Genomic DNA, 20,733 nt, shown 5'->3' on the forward strand with positions numbered 1-20,733 from the left:
TCAAATCACAGAAAATGGACCTATAAATTGAATTAAATGTCTTAGTACATTATATGAATATAATTTTAAGTTTTTAATACTAATAGATAAGTTAAGCCACCAAAAAGGAAATGATTATACTAGGTGAGTGCCGATTGAGTAGGCCACCGTTGACATCGAATTCAGAAGCGTGGTGAAATGTTAGGATCTTGAATGTTAAACTATTAACCAAATTAATATCCAATATTTCTAGAGTTTTGGATAAATGGTTAAGTCTTTAACATGTAGCCATTATTGTTTTCTCCCAGCACTAAAACTATATATATATATATAACTAGTAATTGCATGTGTATTATGCACTCCATCTAGATCGAACTTTGGTAAAGCCTTCAACGTTCAAGTTCTTCAATTAACCTAGCTAATATATATATTGAGATCCACGAGCTTGTACGTAAACATGGAGATTTATGCAGTATATATTTTCAAGCAAAAAACAAAGCTCCGTTAATGTAGAACATCGATCCACATGAGTAAACACAACACGTACGTACGTACAAGATTACTATAATTACTAGATTACTATAAGTACTATTTGCAAGCTGTGGGCCGGACGTACTTAACAAGAGGAAGATCTAAGGAGGCAGATCATATATCGATCGATCTCGATACACACCATAGACGATGAATCCAAAAGCAAACGGAAACCAGCTGAGCTCGAAAACTAGCTAGCTACCTTCGTTCCAAAAACTTCAATTAGCTGAGTCCCCATCAAAACGATCGAGTAAAAAAATGACCAGAAGGAAAAGGTTGTAAGGTTTTGAAAACGAATTGCACGCAGTAGATTATTCGGGGAATAATCTCCAAGACTGGCCGGGGATCATACGGTGGTCATTCATTGCGGTCCTCTACGCCTGGTTTGTCAAGTCCTTTGAGTCTATAAACGTGCCATGAAAACCATACGGCACCCTCGAAGGTAGCTTTACTGAAGCTTCTATCTGTAAATTCGTGGCGTTCACAATCTGAAGCTCGGATTTCCATGTCCTCTCGTCGTGGACGAAAGTAAGAATATACCCATCATCTTCCCTTTCTGAATGGGGGTCTCTTGGCAAGAAAAATGGCTCTCCGCCGTACCTTTTATCGCCGTATATATACTTCTTTACCTCCCCAGTTGAAAGATCGACCTTGGCGAACCCGGACACTTTTGGCCACGGTTCAGCAATGGCAAGGTAACCGTACCTTGTTTTCCTCCCAAGTTTGTTCCGGTTCACCATCCCGGCCTCTAGGTTCACATGCTCGGAGGCCGAAATTATTGATCTCCGCGCCGACTCTCCAGTCTTCAAATTGAACCTGATTTCAGAGAGCACACTTTTCAAGCTCTCATCGCATTCATTAAAAATGGAGTCCGGCGGTGTCATGCATGAGCCGATTACCACGATCTCTTCAGACTCCTGTTCCTCCCAGGCATTCCACAAGTGAAAGCAAAATGTGTTTGGGGACTCGACCCAGAAAATATCTGTAGCATTACGGGCATTTTTTGCGAGAATTCCGAACCGGGACTTCTTGTCCTTGTCGTAAATCACGGGAGAGCCACCTCTAATCATCTCGTCGAGCCTGAACACCACCTGTTGATCTGGAATCACCACAAAGTTCTCGGTGATTGCAAAGTCATGCATCATGGTAGGTACCGGCACTTGAATTTCAATGTCCGGGGACTTCTTTCCATCGGGAGAAAATTTGAAGTACTTGAGGTACGGTTTCTGGATAACGTCGTAGCTGAGAGCAAAGAGCTCTTTGGAAACTGGGTCGACCTTTGGGTGAGCAATCATGGTGGACTTGAGCTGGTTATCGAAATTGTATCGGCCTACGGTTTCAAGGTCCCCGGAGGTAGTGACTCTTACCTGATATGGCAAGTCGTCCTCCGACATGGCGAGCAATCTCTCGTTGAAGTACACTAACCCGGCGTTGGCGACGCCGGTGCCATGGTTATTGTCCAAAAGTCCGGAAAGCCCTCGAGCGTAGAATAAAAGAAGGCGTGCGATACCAGAGTGTCCGTGGAGCTCACCTATGGCCTTTGGGAAGACCGGATGGCCGAGTTTTTTTTCTTGGACGAATCTTTGTGTCTTGGTGAACCGGCACGCGTAGCTGGCGGAGTGGCCATGAATGGTGACGGCGTGAACCATGCCGTCGCCGTCGAAGAAGTGGTGGCCAGAGACAGGTTCAAATAGAGGGTTGGCTCCGTTTCGGAGGTAAACGCCGTTGATGCAGTCGGGGATTGTGCCGGTGATCGGAAGTGAGTGCAGAGCAGGTTGTTCGGGTACGGGAGCGAAATTTCCTGCAATCTGAACTTTTGGGTCCGAGGTTTTGGGAAGTGGGTGTTGGCGCTCAAGCGAGAGCAACACGCCTTCGGCCATGTTCAAGGCCATGGCAGCAGCTCTTTGTAGCAAATTCCACTGTGGAGGAGGTTGGTGGCAGCTCTGTTTTGGGAAATGAAGTACCGAAGGAGAGTGTAAAGCACTGTTTACGCTTTTGACAATGCTTGCTCTACTATTGTTGGGCTTCTTCGTGTAGATAGACCACGATGGAAAGCCCAAATCAGTGAGGCGAGGCATCTGGGCAGCCCAACTGCTAGAGTTGGGTGCAGTTGAAGCAGCAGTCATGGCTTTGGGTGCAGTCTCTCAGATGACTGAAGACGGGAGGTTCTAAATAATCGGTTTGGTTTGCGAGAAAGAGAGAGAGAGAAGAGAAGAGAAGAGAAGAGAGGAAGAGGCGAGTTTTGAAGAGAAAAGGGTGAGAAAAGAGGTTATAAATAGGGCATTTGGAGTCTGGAGTTGTTTGTAAGAGAAGGTTTTCGTTTTGGCATAGAGGTCCACCTCAGACGTATGAGAAGACCACGTGATGGTCTGGTGGGAAAAAAAATCTACGCAACTTTTTACTATTTATACAATCTCTATATATTATACTTTTTTTTAATTTTTATTATTTTTTATTTTATTAAATATTTAATATATAAATAATAATTAAATTAATTAAAATAAAATAAATATTTAAAAAATATTAAAAATTAAAAAAAAAGTGATGTGTAGAAGTTGTGGAGCATTGCTCATGGTGGGAAGGGCACTTAGAGATTGACATTAGAGATTTTTATAAGAGAATTACTATATACACAAAAAGATTATATAAAGTAAATTTATAAATTAATGTGATTTTATAAAATTTAATTATATTTATTTTATAAAAATTAATTTTATAATCTGACATACTATATTAAATTATATTAATTTATAAATTTATTTTTATATAATTTATTTATAGTTAAAATATTTTTCTTATTCGAGATGTATTGGCGTGGGGCACTCGAACAGGGTTTGAAAGTTTGGAACCACCACCATTATACCATATGAGAGAGATCCTCTTTCTTAAAAAGAGAGAGAAACGTACATAATTGGAGGGGACCTATAATCTAGGACATAGCTAGACACAGTGATCAAGTCCTTACCTCCCTCCGTGACTCGAAATGTCGAATCCATTATCTCTAGTTATGATATATATGCTTTGACAATTCCAGCATGCAATAATGCAACCATAAGCTAGTGCATGCAATACCATGGCCATCAGGTCCTTTTGAGAATATAATTATTTTTAAATATTTTCAAATTATTTCATTATTATTAATAAATTATTCATTACAATCTATCATTTGAGATATTGTCAATATCCCAACAGAGCATTAGTCACTGCACATTTTGTTTCTAATATTGATTAATTTATCAATACTAGCCGTTCAGTCATATTCGTGTGTATTTAAACAAATAAAAAATGATCCTATTTCTCCCTCTCAAGTTAAAACCCTACTCTATATATGTTCATTTAAGGTTTTTTATTTGTTTTAAATCCCTTTTGATTACATAAATAAAATAAGATGAGATGAGATATTTTAAATAATAATAAATAAAATATTATTATAATATAATTTTATAATATTAATTTTGTATTAAAATTTAAAAAAATAAAATTATTTATTATATTTTATATAAAAATTTAAAAAAATTATAATGATGAGTTAAAATGAGATGAGATAAATTTTTTAATTTTATGTAATCAATCCGGGTCTTATTTTTCTTTCCATCATATATATATATATATATAAGAAAAATTTTATAACCTGTTTTTTTTTACTTACAAATTAAAAAATATATTTTAATAATATTGTGTGAAATTTCTTTTTTGATAAATATTTAAAAATTTTTAAAAAATTCATTAAAAAAAATAGAATACAATTCTGAAGGCAAATGTGTCGGCAGGCATCCCTACTCAAAAGCATTGTCCGGACAATGTGTCGGTAGCCTAGCATGACCGAAAAGGACAGTTGTTTGATGTTATTTTCCTAGCTGGAAGTTGTCCACCCCGTACACGATGCATTACATCCTTCCAAGTTCCCAGACAAAAGTACATTGATAAAAAGCTATCTGAACACTACTTCCTGATTTTATGGGACTAGCGAATATGACCTCGATCGGAACAATAATGCAATGGATAGTGTGACATTATCCTAAGCCGCCGGCCCTAGCACGACCACCACAATAAATTTTATTTTTAAGGATAAAATTTATTAGAGATCAATTTTCATTTCTAAAAGTAATTATTAGAGAGAAAATTTAATGATTTTAAAAATTTGTTTAAATGAATAAATATCTATCTAAATTGGATTTTCTGTAATGAATTAAATCGTTTTAAAAAGTTAAAGTCCTTCAAATTACTTAAATTCTATCCGAATAAAGATTTAATACCCGTTCGAATGGTGTATAATCTGTTCGAACAAATATTATGGAGGAAAATTAAATTAAAATTTACGGAGACTTTTTTAAACCTGTCCGAACGGTGAACTCCTCGTTCGATGCAAAAGTAAGCGTTTGGAAGGGATTGTTTAATTATAATAATATATTGTTAAAGAGGTTTAAAATATTAAAATAATAAATAATTTTTTCATTAATTTGTTATTATTTTTTGTTAGTAAATTACATAATAATATAATAAAAATTACAATAAAATTAATATTTAAATGAAATCAGTTTTAATTGAGATACGAAAATATCACTCTTTTTAAGAAGATTCAAATTCTTTGTGATATATAAAATCTCAGATTAACGGGTACAGCAAAATTTTTATTGACTTGATTCCTCTAAAATATAATAGTCTAACTAATTATAGTATAATCTAAACTAATTATACATAAATAGTTAAGTTCAAAACTCTATTAAAAAAATATTTTTCTTTTATTTAAAAATACTTTTAAAAAATATTTACATACAACTTTCTTTTTCTCCCTCTATAGAATTTTCTTTGTATTTATAAAAAGACAATACCATATATTAAAACTTTCAAAGTAGTCTAGACGGACGCCCCAATTATATGGAGAACCAATCATGCAAGTAAAAAGTAGCTGTTCGTACATATGGCATTCGGGCAATAAAGAAGATAAATTAATAAAAAGAAGGACGTCGGCCATCAATGATACTTAATCATATTAGGCTACTAGCACAGAGCAACGGTAAAAAAATATTAGTAATTAAAAAATACCAACATTTTCAAAATATAAAAAATGGATATATATATATATATATATCTATCTTATATATTATGATTTATGATGAATTAATATATTTATGAATTCATAAATTAAAAGATTTATAGATGTAGAAGAGGTGGGAGTTGAATAATCAAAAAATATTTGAACCGTGACAATTAATAATGTCTTAAAACTTTATGTCACCACCATAATTTTAAAATTTACTTTTTCTTTAATTTTCTTTTAAAAATATTTGAATAATTGTGATGTTTGAATTATAATTTTTTGCAATATTAGTATGATATTTTTTAATAAATTCTATTTTGTATAATTAATACCGTTCAAACTGTAAATAACATGTTCGAACGGTAAATTACAATTTATAAATCTATTCGAACAAAAAAAATCATTCGAACAAAAATTAATCCATTTGAGCGACAACCGAATAATACAGTCTGTACAACCGTTCGAACAATAAAATATTTGTTCAAATAAAATTAATATGCAAAACCCTGTACGAATAAAATGAATTTCTGGAAATAAAAAGTATATTTGAACAAATAAAATTTATGTTCGAACACAATTCATTCGAAAAATTTATTCATTCGACTGCATAAAATCTGTTTGAACATTCATTCTGTTCGAGATCAAATATGGTCATTAGTTCAAATAAAAAATTCTTATAGTTTGAACTATATATGTCGGTTCGAATGGATATGTTTCCATTCGAATGGTTTGTTGAGACAACAATGGATTTTTCCAAAAAAAAATCGTTCGAATGGTTTCGACTGGATCAATCCAATTTTGTCCCTAAAAATGATTTTTTGAGAAAAAAAGTAAAAATTAATTTTTATCTCCAAAAATATTCTAAGATATTATTTTCGAGATAAAATAGAGATGAATCAAAAATATTTTAAGATGAAATTTGAATTTTTGAAGACAATGATTTGTCTCAAAATACCCAAACTCTTGAGTGCCACGACAACTTTTTGATCGTGCTACAAGAATTATTTGATTGCATTTGCACCGACATTAACGTTCATATGTATATATATAATCTTGTCTGATGTTTTGCTAACAAAAATAAATTTATTTCCACAACTGTTAATTGACATGCTAAACCTCAGTATGGATTGAAAAATTATATCAATATCTCATTTTATCATTATAAATTTTTTAAATTTTCACATAAAATATAATAAATAATTTAATTTTTTTTAAATCTCAAAATAATAATAACATTAAAAAATAATATTTTAATAATATTTTATTTAAATTTCAACTTCCATCTAAAACCATTTCAGAACACTCTCACTAGATTATCCGTATCCAAAAATAATCCTATTTTTTTTAACTATTATAGAGAAAAGCTACTTGCATCGAATTATCTATAACCAACTTTTTTAACTTTCAGCTATAATAAATAGAAAAATAAAAGCAAATTTGATAGTTACTATACGCCAAGCAAACACTTATTTTATTATTTTTCTTTAACTCTCCCACTCTCCTTGGATATTTTCAAAACAACTGCTTATTTCTCTCTCTCTCTCTCTCAGACGACACTCGACAACAATTGCAGCACCTTCGATCTCCACCAATTTGTTCAGAAAGCTAATTATGGATGGCTATGGGTGGAGCACTAGTCGAGTTCTTCTAGCGAGGAAGCTCTGTGAGTGTTGGCCCGTAGAGCTGGGTGCTGCGGCTAGTAAGGCTTGTGTCGTGGGATAAGGTGGTCAAGGAGAGAGTGAGGGGGCAACGGAGGGAAGCTCGGTGGTGTATAGACAGTAAAAAATCTGGGATGACTTCTAGTGTAGCGTGGATGTCCTGTCGTGGATGGTGTAAGTCACGATGTGGATGATAAGTGGTTGTCCAATATGCATATTTGTTGCTCTGTTTTGGGTTGTTTAAAACAGAAATTTGTGCAAGAGTTGGGCCGTGTGCTTGAGTTGTTTTTATGGTGGTTCTAGCGTGAGATAGCGCCTTGTGGTGTGGCTTCCATGGTTTTCTTGTCTGTGGGGGCATGGAGGAGGTATGGTGCCTTGTTGGGTGGCGCATAGCTTCTTCATTAGGTTGACGAATGTGGGATGAGCTAAAAAGAGAGAAGAAGTCGTGATTAACTGAAAAGACGCGAGGGAGGTGATAACAGGGAGGAGAGAAAAATGGAGGGAGGTAACCGTTGTGGTGGAAAGGAAGAGAGGGAAGAAGATTTTATGTAAATAGTTAAAGTTAAATTCATCTTATATTATTTTATTATTATATAATAAAAAATAGCTATTTCAAAGTATAGATTAATATAAATGAAATAGTAAAAATATAAATTTATATTATACTCCTCAAAATTATAATTTACATATATATAACCCATATACATAATCCAATAACAATATTCTTATCTAATCTTACTATTCAAACTAACACTGTATTATTGATATAAAGGTCTGTAACATCCATTGACATAAAAATATATTGATATTTTAAGGAATACTCTTTTTATATACGGACATAACGAAGTCTACAATAAGGTATGCATGCTATACACCACGACATGTAAATACCATGTAGGCGTGCTACGCCCACTTTTGAGAGTTCCGTTAGACGTTTTTTAATTTTTTTTTTATATTGTTTTTTAAATACTTTTAAATATTTTTAAAAATGATTAAATAATATTTTTTTAACCACTTAAAAAAACCTAAGAACAAGAACAGTAAACTCCAGCGGAATCCCAGCATTTTTCAATATTATATATAGAAGATGAAAAATGTTAATATGTTGTTTAAGTTTATTCACTTATTTTAATAGTTTATTTATTTATTTATTTAATTTATTAATTAAGGAAGTAAATTTTAATATATTGTTATATTTTTTAAAAATATTAAAAAAACAAAAAATATAAAAAAGCAAGTTTGTGCGGAGACTATCATTACTCATAGACGATAACTCATTCGTGCAGGTTAGTACTGTACATGGATTTCGACTAGTTGAAGTAACCTGAATGATGAAAGGAAAACGTCACTGCAATCCACTTGAAAATAACGAGGTGACACTCCATTGCTGACCACAAAGCTAGGCATGTCCACAGCTCTCATCCATTTGGTTGACGATGACAATCAAAGTTATCAAACTACCCAAGTGGCTACCCTAAATGGGATTGGATAGTGATAGGTTTATTATTTTATTATTATTTATTTATTATTTAAATATATTATAATTTTTTTTATTTTATTTTTTAAGTATTTTTTTAATATTCTTAATTATTAAAAAAATTAAAAAAATATAATTTTATTAATAATCACTTCTTTAATCATTAAATAAAATAAAAAATTAAAAAAATAATACAAAAAGAGTAGATAGATTGAGGTGGAATAGTAAGTATATCATTTTCTAATGGGAAATGCTGTGTACTGTGACACCGATTTCTTTTTTATTTTTTTAATAGTTAAGTAAATACTTTTTAATAAATTTGTAAATAATATTTTTTTAAAATTTTAAAATTTTTATTTACTTTTTAAAATTTTTTATTTAATTTTAAATATATTGAAAATAAAAAATAAAAACAAATTAGTTTTTTCCGTGGATGTTTCGGTAAACTCCCTGGGAACAAATAAATTACTACATGTTGATCGATCAGTTTCTTAAGCAGTCCCGGGATCTGCATGCAATAATAATTTTGTTAAGAGGTTAAGAGTATTTTAAATTATTTGTAAATAATATTAAAATAATATATAGTGAATAATTTATAAAGATTAATAAATTATTTATGAATAGTAATGAAATAGTTTAAAAATATTTAAAAATAATTGTATTTTCAAATAGGTAGGGTTAAGCATATGCATTATTCGAATTTTTAGTTACTTTTAATCACTATTAATGGTCTGAAATATTTGGTGCAATCTTCCATTTTGATCATCGTTAAATTAATGTTTTTTCATGGCAACATAGGAAAAACTATGAACCGACGTAGCTAGGGAGCTAACTAATTGTCGATTACAAAAGTAGAACTAAAACATGAACAAAAGAAGGGACGTTAGTTGCAGACTAATAGTACCGATACTGTTACGACGTTGTGGTACGAAGTATATAATTACAACTGAAGTAGAAATGAAAAAAAAATAAAAAAAAAATAATAAGGAACTCCAATTGTAGAAGAATTTTACTTATAATAAAAGGATTTCAAGAATTTCTCTCTTGAATAAGGAGAGCACAATTGACATTACCCTCTTTTATAAAAGGAGAAAAATACACTATTTCTTATAAAAGAAAAGACTATAGGAGAAACCTCACTATTTTTCTCTCTAAAACTCTCTCTCTTTATCTATATTTTTCTTTCAAAATGGGATAGGTTTTCAAAAGTAAAAACATGTATTTATAGGAGTTGGACGTGAAAGATGGCGGCTTGGAAATGTGAACGCAAGCTTGATATAGGTTGTCAAGTAGCCACCATTTTTGACCCATAAAAGTGGCTTTACCGCTACATATCTCCCACTTAAAGTCACTTTTGTAATCCTTCTATCTTTTTTACACTTTTCATCTCCATGCCACTTACATATCTACTAGGCCTAAGGAGGATCGACACCAAATAAACTTGTCATTATTAATTGGCTTTGTTAATATATCTGCTAGGTTGTCTTTTGTATGGATTTTTTGTATATCCACACTTCCTTCTTCTACCTTCTCACGAACGAAGTGATACTGAACTCGTATGTGCTTTGTCCTTGAATGAAATGCTGGATTCTTTGCCAGATGCAAAGCGCTCTGACTATCACAAAATAAATCAACATTCTCTTGTACGTGGCCGAGCTCTTACAGTAGCACTTGCAACCATATTGCCTCTTTGCTAGCTTGTGTAGCTGCGACATATTCTGCCTCTGTTGTAGAAGTAGCCACGATAGACTGCAATTTTGAAACCCAGCTTACAGCTCCTCCAGCAAGAGTAAACACATAACCTGAGGTGGACTTGCTCTTGTCAAGATCACCTGCATAATCTGAATCAACATAGCCTTTGACAGTAAAGTCTGATCCTTCATAACATAATGCGACATTTGAGGTACCCTTGACATATCTCAGGATCCTCTTTACAGCACTCCAATGCTCTTTACCAGGATTCGTCATGTATCAACTAACCACTCCCACTGATTGTGCAATGTCTGGTCTTGTACAAATCATAGCGAACATTAAGCTACCCACTGCTGATGCATACGGTACTCGAGACATTTCCATCATCTCTGCTTCATTGCTAGGACTCATACTTGAGGATAACTTAAAATTAATAGGAAGAAGGGTAGAAATTGGCTTACAATCTTGCATGTTGAAGCGTCGTAAGATTTTCTTCAAATAATTTTTCGGAGAAAGCCATATCTTCCTATTATTTCTGTCTCGGTAAATTTGCATTTCTAGAATCTTGTTTGATGGTCCCAAGTCCTTCATTTCAAACTCCCTAGCCAACTATGCCTTTAAGTTTGTAATACGATCTTTGTTGGGGCCTGCTACCAACATGTCGTCAACATACAACAACAGAATAATGAAATTACCATCACCAAATCTCTTGTAGTAAACACAAGGATCTGAACTATGTCTATTGTATCCAAGGCTCATGACAAAGGAATCAAATCTCTTATACCAATATCTCGGCGCCTGTTTGAGACGTATAGAGATTTGTTCAACCTGCAAACCAAGTTCTCTTTTTCTTTTTCTTCAAAACCTTCTGGTTGGAGCATGTAAATCTCTTCTTCAATTTCTCCATGAAGAAATGCAGTTTTCACGTCCAGTTGTTCTAAATACAAGTCAAATGTAGCACACATCGCAAGGACTGCTCGAATTGTTGAGAGTCGAATAACAAGAGAGAATATTTCGTTGAAGTCTATGCCTTCTTTCTGAGCGAATCTTTTCACCACTAATCTAGCACGATACCGCTCCACTTGGTCATTGCCATTTCGTTTGATCTTGTAAACCCATTTGTTTCTGATAGCCTTCCTTCCTTGTAGTAGTGGTACAAGATCCCATGTTTTGTTTTTATGGAGAGCTTTAATTTCTTCTTGCATTGCAACCATCCACAGAGACGCTTCTTGGCTATTTGTAGCCTCATGGAAAGTTGACGATTCTCCATCTTCTGTTAGTAGACAGTATGCGACATTTCCCTCCATGATTTAGTCTGAGTGCCAAGCTAGTTCTCTTCTCTCCTGAGTTGACCGTCGAACTTGTGGAATTGCACATTCAGCTTGTTTTTGTTCTTCGTGCCATGATATTGCTTCAGAAGAATTTGGAACTTCTAATTTTTGTCTTTCTTCAACTTGAACTGTAGTAGTCTCTGGTTTCTCTTTTGAAGCGCTATCATTTTCTTTTTCTTGTACCTTATCTTCTACAAATACAACATTCCTGCTGATTAGCACCTTGCGGGCAGTGGGATCTCACAGGCAATACCCCTTAACTCCATCAGCATACCCTAAGAAAATACATTTTCTAGATTTTGGATCTAGCTTTGATGTTTCTTGGGTGTTGTACATAACATAAACAGGACTTCCAAATGTATTTAAGTGAGAATAATCAACTGGCTTATCAGTCCACATCTCTATCGGCGTTTTCAGATCAATTGTGGTTGATGGTGACCGATTGATCACATAACAGGCAGTGTTGACTGCTTCTGCCCAAAATGACTTGGCCATTCCCGCAGTTCTCAACATCGCTCTTGTTCGTTCTAACAAAGTTTTGTTCATCCGCTCTGCTACTCCATTTTGTTGTGGAGTGTATACCACCGTGAGCTGCCTTTAGATACATTCTTGTTAACAGAAGCTATCAAATTCACTACCAGTATATTCTCCTCCATTGTCTGTCCTTAAACACTTGATCTTCTTTTCAGATTCAAGCTCAACCCACGCTTTGAATATTTTGAAAACTGGAAATACATCTGCTTTATTTTTTATTGGATACACCCAACATCTCCTGGAGTAATCGTCAATAAATGACACAAAGTATTTTGCTCCTCCTAGGGACAAAACTGATGCTTGCCAAACATCAGAATGTATTAGTTCTAAGATAGCTTTACTTCTAGCAGAGGAACTACTGAATTTCAATCTGTGCTGCTTACTAGTAGCGCAATGCTCACAAAAGGGTAATGAAACCTTTTTGAGCCTTGGAAGAAGCTTTTGTTCAGCAAGAATCTTCAAACCTCGTTCCGACATGTAGCCAAGCTTACGGTGCCACATCATTATTAATTCTTTTGTCGAACTTGCCAACGCAGTGGATGCTTCTCCTTCTTGTTGTGTTTTTCCTTTAAGTATGTACAAATTTGTAGCTATCTTTTCCGCTTTTATCATTACAAGCGCGCCTTTAACTATTTTTATGATCTCATCTTGAATATGGGTTTTACAATCACTATTATCTAATTGTCCTAAAGACAATAGATTTTTCTTCAGGCCTTTCACATGTCGTACCTCTTGAATGGTGCGAACTGTACCATCACACATCTTCAATTTGATGGTACCAATACCAGCAATTTCCAAGGCATGATCGTCTCCCATAAACACAGATCCTCCTGAGATAGATTTATATTGATGGAAACATTCTCTCCGGGGAGTCATATGCCATGTTGCTCCTGAGTCAATAAGCCAGACATCAGCGAATCTTTTTTTATCTTCAGTAACTATTGTTGCCTCACTGTATAAAATTTCACCATTATCTGAGGTGCTTGCTACACAACCCTGAGCTTTTGACAACTCAGGGCCTTTTCCTTTGGCTTCTTTGTTCTTCTTGAGATGCCAACACTCCCTTTTATAGTGCCCTTTCTTGCCACGGTGATGACACTTGACATTCTTCTTATTTCTGAATTTTGATCAACTCTGATTTTGACTCCTACTGGGGCCACGTTCCATTGATCTCTCTCTCGTCATTACCAAAGCTTCGGCTTTCTGTGAACTTCCTGGTCTATCTTCTTTACTTTTGCGCCGACTTTCTTCTTCAAGAACCGTAGCTGCAATATCATCGAAGACTAGAACTTCAATGTTGTTGGTTAAGTTGATGATGAGTTGATCATACGAATCAGGTAGACTTTGAAGTAGAATTTTAGCACGTTCACCCATCTCTATGTTATGCCCCATTGCTGTGAGTTGTGAAAATAAAGTGTTGAGGGTGTTGATGTGGTCTGTCACCATAGTTGACTCCATCATCCGAAGGGTGTAGAGTTTTCTTCTCAATAAAATTTTGTTGTGTAGTGATTTGGCCTCGTATAATTTTGTCAGAGTATCCCATATCTCTTTTGCTGTCTTTTTCTCCGCCACACTTGACAATACTCCATCAGCTAGTGTTAGGTGCAAATTAGCAATAGCATTGCCATCCATCTTGTTCCACTTGTCGTCGTCAGTGATTTCATTGGGCCTATCTCCAATTGCCGTTAAGCAATTATCTTTCATCAAAATTGCTTTTATTTTCATTTTCCACAATGAGAAATTACTCCCATTGAAATTCTCTATTTCGTACTTCGTCGTCATTCTTGAAGATGCCTCCTTTCCACTAAATGGATCTAACTGTAGTACGAAAACCGACTATAAACCTGATGCTTTGATACCACTCTTAGGACGTTGTGGTACGGAGCATATAATTACAACTGAAGTAGAAATGAGAAAGAATAAAAAAAAATAATAAAGAACTCCAATTGTAGAAGAATTTTACTCATAGCAAAAAGATTTCAAGAATTTCTCTCTTGAATAAGGAGAGCACAATTGACAATACCTTCTCTTATAAAAGGAGAAAAATATACTATTTCTTATAAAAGGAAAGATTATAGGAGAAACCTCACTATTTTTCTCTCTAAAACTCTCTCTCTTTATCTATGTTTTTCTTTCAAAATGTGATAGGTTTTCAAAAGTAAAAATATGTATTTATAGGAGTTAAAGGAGGTGGAAGATGACGGCTTGAAAATGTGAACATAAACTTGATATAGGTTGTCAAATAGTCACAATTTTTTATCCATAAAAGTGACTTTACCGCTATAAATACATTATGGGACTTGTCGCATACAAATTTTGGAAAGAAAATGTGATCATGCATGAGCACGTACGTGCTTTCGCTTATAAAGCAACGTCCATGCAATAATATTACAGCCCATGTCGACGTACGTAGGACACACACCTTCAAGCGATCGAAGGGCAGCAGAAATAGTACCTGCGGAGTAAGACATGCATGCAGTGACGATCCCAGACAATCCCTTCTCACGCATCTTAATTTCCCTCGTCTTAATCATCTTAATTTGCCGCATTCCCACTTCTCAACAGATTGCAGACATCTTTACTAAAGGTCTTACCTCTGCTCGATTACTACTAGCTACTTATAAAAAGACAAGCTAAAGGTGTGTCCCACCCATTTGTTTGTTGGGGGGATGTTAACAGATATGCAGATCATGATGAACAATCCAGCTATGGAAACCGGCTGCAGACAACTGTCAACAGCATCCCTGCAATGTGAAAGCATCATGTCTGCCTCTAAGGACAACAGTAATGCAGATCAAGACTCGTAAGGAAATATCAACTGAAACGGTTGGTTACAACCTTGAGAAGAAGTCAATGGACGGAATAATCGGCCTAAAGTTACCGAGATTTACAAGGCAATATACAAAGATAATCTTACAAATCTATACTAGACCTTATAAAGCCAGACTACGAAAGGTAATCTTGACTAAAGTTTCCAAGTTTGTCGGGATCTGGACGCTCCTCACAGCCACTAAGATTAGATACTAATAATATCAGAAGCATCAATGGCTAAACAACTAGAAAGAAAATCAAGAGATTGTTGCCACCATTGAAGAGTACAACCAAATCCACTTTTAGGTATTCAAGACTTACCTCTTCAAAATATCTTATCATCAGACAACACGTACACAAATGTAAATAGATCCAAATTCAATAACTTGTATTTGTCGTTTGATTCACCGCCGCCTTAAGTATTATTATCTATTTACATTTTCGTTCTTATCGCTTCATTTGTAAAATTGAAACCAGATTGAAACAGCCTCAAATATCAAAACTCAATATTTTTTTGGTTTCTAATGAGAAAAAAACATGTTGTTATATATTTGTTTACCTAGCTACTAGCACATACTTCTTTTAAATTTTTTCACTTAGTATATGAATTCTACATAAAATGGTATTAAGAATTGAAAATATAAAAAAAAATAAAATTTAAATTATTGTAAAATTTTCTTTGCTTTAATTTATACATTAATAATTATTACAAATTTAATAATAATGTTTATAAAAAATCTTGAATTTACTACTGTAGTATCGAAAAATATAAAAGATGATGTGTGAGTTGGGACTGGCCGCGCAACAGGGCAAAATGGGAAAAAAAAATCACAAATGGGCTAGATTGGAATTTACTTATGAGGACAATATAGTACTAGGAGTGAACACTAACTTAGTTTGAATTCCGACTCTGATTTGTATAGGTTTCGATCCGACTCTGACTCTGACTTGTTGAAACAGTCGGGACTTAGACTTTCAATTTTGGGCTTTTTTTTAGCTTCATACTCAGCCTATTTAAAAAAGAATTTTTTGTTATCAACTTTTCAAAAAAAAATTAAAAACTAAAACTAAATCATTCACTACTAATTTACTTTTATACTAGTATCTAACTTATTTTTATACTAGCCTTATACTATAGTGTCTAATTACATGTTATCATACTATAGTATTCCATATTATTTTTAGTGTCTAATTATATGTTATTATAATATAGTATTACATGTTATTATATTATACTAGTGTCTAACTTATTTATAAACTAGACTTATTACTAGTGTTTAATTACATGTTATTATACTTTAATAAATTGATAATATGTGTTATTAACTCATTATATTAGACTTATTAGTTAATTCTATACTAATGTCTAATTTATTTCTATACAATACTTATACTATAGTGTTTAAGTACATGTTATTATACTAATGTCTGACTTATTTCTAATTTAATTAATTATGATGGCTTGCAAAATTTCATATTGCAGATTTTACAAGTTCGCTCGAGCGGAGGCTTTTGGCCGCTCGAGCGAATTCAGGCAGATTCAAACGCTCGACTGCCGCTCGACAGGGAGCTCGAGCAGGTTGCTGAAAAACGAAGATCGCTCGAGCGGAGACATTGGCCGCTCGAGCGAAATCAGGCAGAGTCGAACGCTCGATGTGCGCTCGATAGGACGCTCGAGCGAAATCAGGCAGAGTCGAACGCTCGACGCGCGCTCGACACCCCGCTCGAGCGAACATCGTATTTTGACAGATTTTAGGTTTTCCGCCGTGGGACCATATAAAAGGCCATTCTTCACTCTAGAGCCGCGGTTTTTGACTGGAGAACACTCTTTGGGAGAGAAAAATATAGCTAGAGGGATTCAAATCATTTGTTTTGGAGACGGAATTCCAATTTATTGCACGTACGTTGGATTCCTACACGAGCACGGACGGGAGAAAGGCGTTGAATCGTTCCCTTGAGCTTTTGACGACCAGTTGAGGCTGCAAGGAGGATTTTTCAGTGTTTATTTTCTTCTTCCCATCTTCTCAGAACAATTATGGTGAATTCGTTTATGTTGAATTCCAATTCTAGCATGAGCTAAATTTTCTTCTTTCTAGGAAAACGATGTAACCTAATTCCAAACTATGCTTGTTTGTCCATGCTAATTTAATGCAATTCTCTATTTGTTTATCTGATTTATTCTGAGTTTAATGCTTCTAATTAACTGGCCATTGATTAGATGATTATTAATCTTGTGATTTGCTATCGAAAGAGGGAATCATAGGGTAGATCTTGGATATTTCAGCATAGGTAAGTATAGAGATCGAAAGACTTGTATGAACCTGTGTAGTAATTAAATCATTGGTCTTATTGCGTTCTTGATTATTTAATTTGCATACTCTTGTGTGAATTGATAAACTAGAATCACTTCCAATTGACTATCGAAAGAGGCTTTTGGATGAATTAGAGATTTGCTAATAGACAAAAGAGGTTTAAGTTAAATTAGCTGGATGAGAAAAGCATAGTGAAGAATTATGGTGAAATCGATTTCCTAGAAGGTTTCTTCCCCATTGAATTTGATCTTTGAAAGTCAGTTTTATTTTCTTTGCTTATTTCTCTTTGAGTTGATCTAAGTTTATTGGCAACTACAAAAACCTTAGCGATTCCTCTAGATAAAATTGAGATTAGTAAAATTTTGGTATTTGGCAAGAGTAAGGTACCAATCCCTGAGGACGATACTCTACTTATTACTTTACTATAAAACTACGATACTGTGCACTTGCAGTTTTGCACCGGTCAAGTTTTTGGCGCCGTTGCCGGGGATTGGTTTATTCTTATTCTTTTCGTCAATATCGATACAAAGTAATCTTGGTTTTAATTTAGAATTTTGTTTTAATTTGTTCTACAGGTGTGTTTTTGACATTGGATGCGCCGTACTAGATCTCGTGACATTATTCCTGTTGATCCGGAGATTGAGAGAACTCTTAGATCACTAAGAAGAAATAAGATACTAGCTATGGCTGAAGAAGATCGTGAGGTACTACCACGCACCTTGAAGGACTATGTACGGCCAGTTGTGAATGGAAATTACTCGAGCATAATGCGCCAGCCAATCAATGCCAACAACTTTGAGCTCAAACCAGCTTTGATTAGCATGGTGCAGCAGGCTCAATTCAGTGGATCACCACTTGACGATCCCAATATTCACCTGGCTATGTTCTTGGAGATTTGTGATACTGTGAAGATTAATGGTGTTACTGAAGACACCATTAGACTGAGATTGTTTCCCTTCTCTTTGAGGGACAAGGCTAGAGGTTGGCTACAATCTCTACAACCGGGAAGCATCGTTAGTTGGCAGGACATGGCTGAGAGGTTTCTTGCTAAATTCTTTCCTCCTGCCAAAACAGCCCAACTCAGGAGTGAGATTGGCCAATTCAAGCAAAATGATTTTGAGTCACTCTATGAAGCATGGGAAAGGTATAAGGACTTGATTCGACGTTGCCCACAACATGGATTGCCAGATTGGTTGCAAGTTCAGATGTTTTATAATGGGTTAAATGGACAAACTCGAACTATAGTTGATGCTGCTTCTGGTGGAACTTTGATGTCGAAGACAGCTGAAGGTGCTACTGCACTTTTGGAGGAAATGGCCTCAAACAACTATCAATGGCCAACTGAGAGGACTTTGGCTAAGAAGGTTGCTGGAATTCATGACTTGGAGCCGATAGCAGCTCTTTCCGCTCAAGTAGCTACTCTATCTCATCAGATTTCAGCCTTGACAACTCAAAGGATACCACAAAGTACAGAATATGTTGCATCCACAAGCATGATAGTTCCAAGCAATGAGGCGAGTCAAGAGCAAGTTCAATATGTCAACAATCGGAACTACAATTATCGTGGTAATCCTATGCCAAATTACTATCATCCAGGGCTTAGAAATCATGAGAACTTGTCATATGGAAATACCAAGAATGTGTTGCAACCTCAACATCCTCCAGGATTTGATAGCCAACCAAGCGAGAGGAAGATGTCACTTGAGGATGCCATGGTTTCCTTTGTTCAGGAGACCAATGCAAGGTTTAAAAAGACTGATTCACGGTTGGACAACATTGAGACTCATTGTAGCAATATGGGAGCTGCTATAAAGAATATTGAAGTGCAAATTGGGCAACTAGCCAATACCATCAATGCCCAACAAAGAGGAGCTTTTCCCAGCAACACTGAAGTGAATCCAAAGGAACAATGCAAGGCCATCACACTTAGGAGTGGAAAAGAAATAGAGAGGTCACCATTGAAGGAGAGCAAGTCCACCCCTACAGCTGTGAACATTGGCCAAAGCAAGAATAAAGTAGAAGAAGATGAGATTGTCAATGACACACTAGAGGAGACCGACTTTGCTCCTACAATTTCATTTCCTGACAATCCTCCTATTCTTGTTCCTCCACTTCCTTACCCTCAGCGCTTTCAAAAGCAAAAACTAGATAAGCAATTTTCTAAGTTTTTGGATATTTTTAAGAAAATTCACATTAATATTCCTTTTGCAGATGCCTTGGAACAAATGCCAAACTATGTCAAATTCCTGAAAGACATCATTTCCAAGAAGAGAAGGTTGGAGGAGTTTGAAACAGTGAAGCTTTCTGAAGAATGCAGTGCCATTCTTCAAAAGAAATTGCCTCAAAAATTGAAAGATCCGGGGAGTTTCACTTTGCCTTGCACTATTGGAAATTCATTTTTTGATAAAGTTTTATGTGATCTTGGTGCTAGCATTAATCTTATGCCACTTTCTGTTTGCAGGAAATTAGGACTTGAAGAGATGAAGCCTACAACAATTTCTTTGCAACTAGCGGATAGGTCCATCAAGTATCCACGTGGAATCATAGAAGACGTATTGGTAAAAGTGGATAAATTTATCTTCCCTGCTGATTTTGTGGTGTTAGACATGGAAGAAGATGAAGAAGTCCCACTAATTCTTGGCCGACCATTCTTGGCTACGGGAAGAGCTTTGATTGATGTTCAAAAGGGTGAGTTAACATTGAGAGTGAACAAGGAAGAGGTTTTGTTCAAAATTTACCAAGCCATGAGAATTCCAGAAGAGCCAAGCACTTGCTTCCGGGTTGATGTCATTAAGCAAGGTGTGGAAAAGGCCTTTAAAGAAGATGCACCAGCCAATCACCTAGAACGAGCCTTGCAGCAAGATACATCACTTAGCAATGAAGTGGAGAGGAACTGTACTCTTATTCCTCTTAGAGATCCCGATTGAGGAAGATTGAAAAGTCTGGCTGTAGACTTTAAAACAAGCGCTTATGGGAGGCAACCCATAAATCTATCTTTATTTTTTTCATTTATTTTATTATCTTTATTTATTTAAGTTTTAATAAATTAATTTTTGATGCAGGTATTTAGCAAGAATAAAGAGCTGGAAAATTTTTAAACCTCGGAAGGTTCACCATGAAACCAGGGAAGTTCCTTTATTTCTTCAATCCTTTTTACTTTTGCATCACAATGAGGACATTGTTTAGTTTAAGTTTGGGGGTGTAAACTCCTATAATCATTGGATCCTCTTGTTTTCTAAGTCTTGGGTTGTTGATGGGTTGTATGAGTCTCTTACCAAGCATGCATTGGAGTAAGATTGAATTCTCTATGACTCTGAAATTTGTGATTGAAGATGGTTTTGAGAAAAATTTTCAAAAATTTCTTTTA

The 20,733-nt window shown here is 34.9% G+C and overlaps 1 protein-coding gene and 1 non-coding gene across 2 annotated transcripts; both read right to left on the reverse strand.

Annotated features, from left to right (window-relative positions):
* Positions 1 to 433: 433 nt before the first annotated feature.
* Positions 434 to 2,762, reverse strand: LOC122278746 (9-cis-epoxycarotenoid dioxygenase NCED2, chloroplastic-like). The gene has a single exon (XM_043088937.1). It carries the CDS (start codon positions 2,634 to 2,636, stop codon positions 885 to 887), a length of 1,752 nt encoding a protein of 583 aa, XP_042944871.1. The 5' UTR covers positions 2,637 to 2,762; the 3' UTR covers positions 434 to 884.
* Positions 2,763 to 18,442: 15,680 nt separating this feature from the next.
* On the reverse strand, positions 18,443 to 18,549 carry LOC122280245. The gene has a single exon (XR_006229830.1). It is a non-coding gene; the product is annotated as a small nucleolar RNA R71 (small nucleolar RNA).
* Between the last annotated feature and the right edge of the window lie 2,184 nt (positions 18,550 to 20,733).

The sequence above is a fragment of the Carya illinoinensis genome, chromosome 10, assembly GCF_018687715.1.
Source record: "Carya illinoinensis cultivar Pawnee chromosome 10, C.illinoinensisPawnee_v1, whole genome shotgun sequence".
Taxonomy (NCBI): Eukaryota; Viridiplantae; Streptophyta; class Magnoliopsida; order Fagales; family Juglandaceae; genus Carya; species Carya illinoinensis.

Bases quoted from the DNA above. Each gene is read 5' to 3' on its own strand.
- LOC122278746 (XM_043088937.1), bottom strand. From the start codon at position 2,636: ATGACTGCTGCTTCAACTGCACCCAACTCTAGCAGTTGGGCTGCCCAG.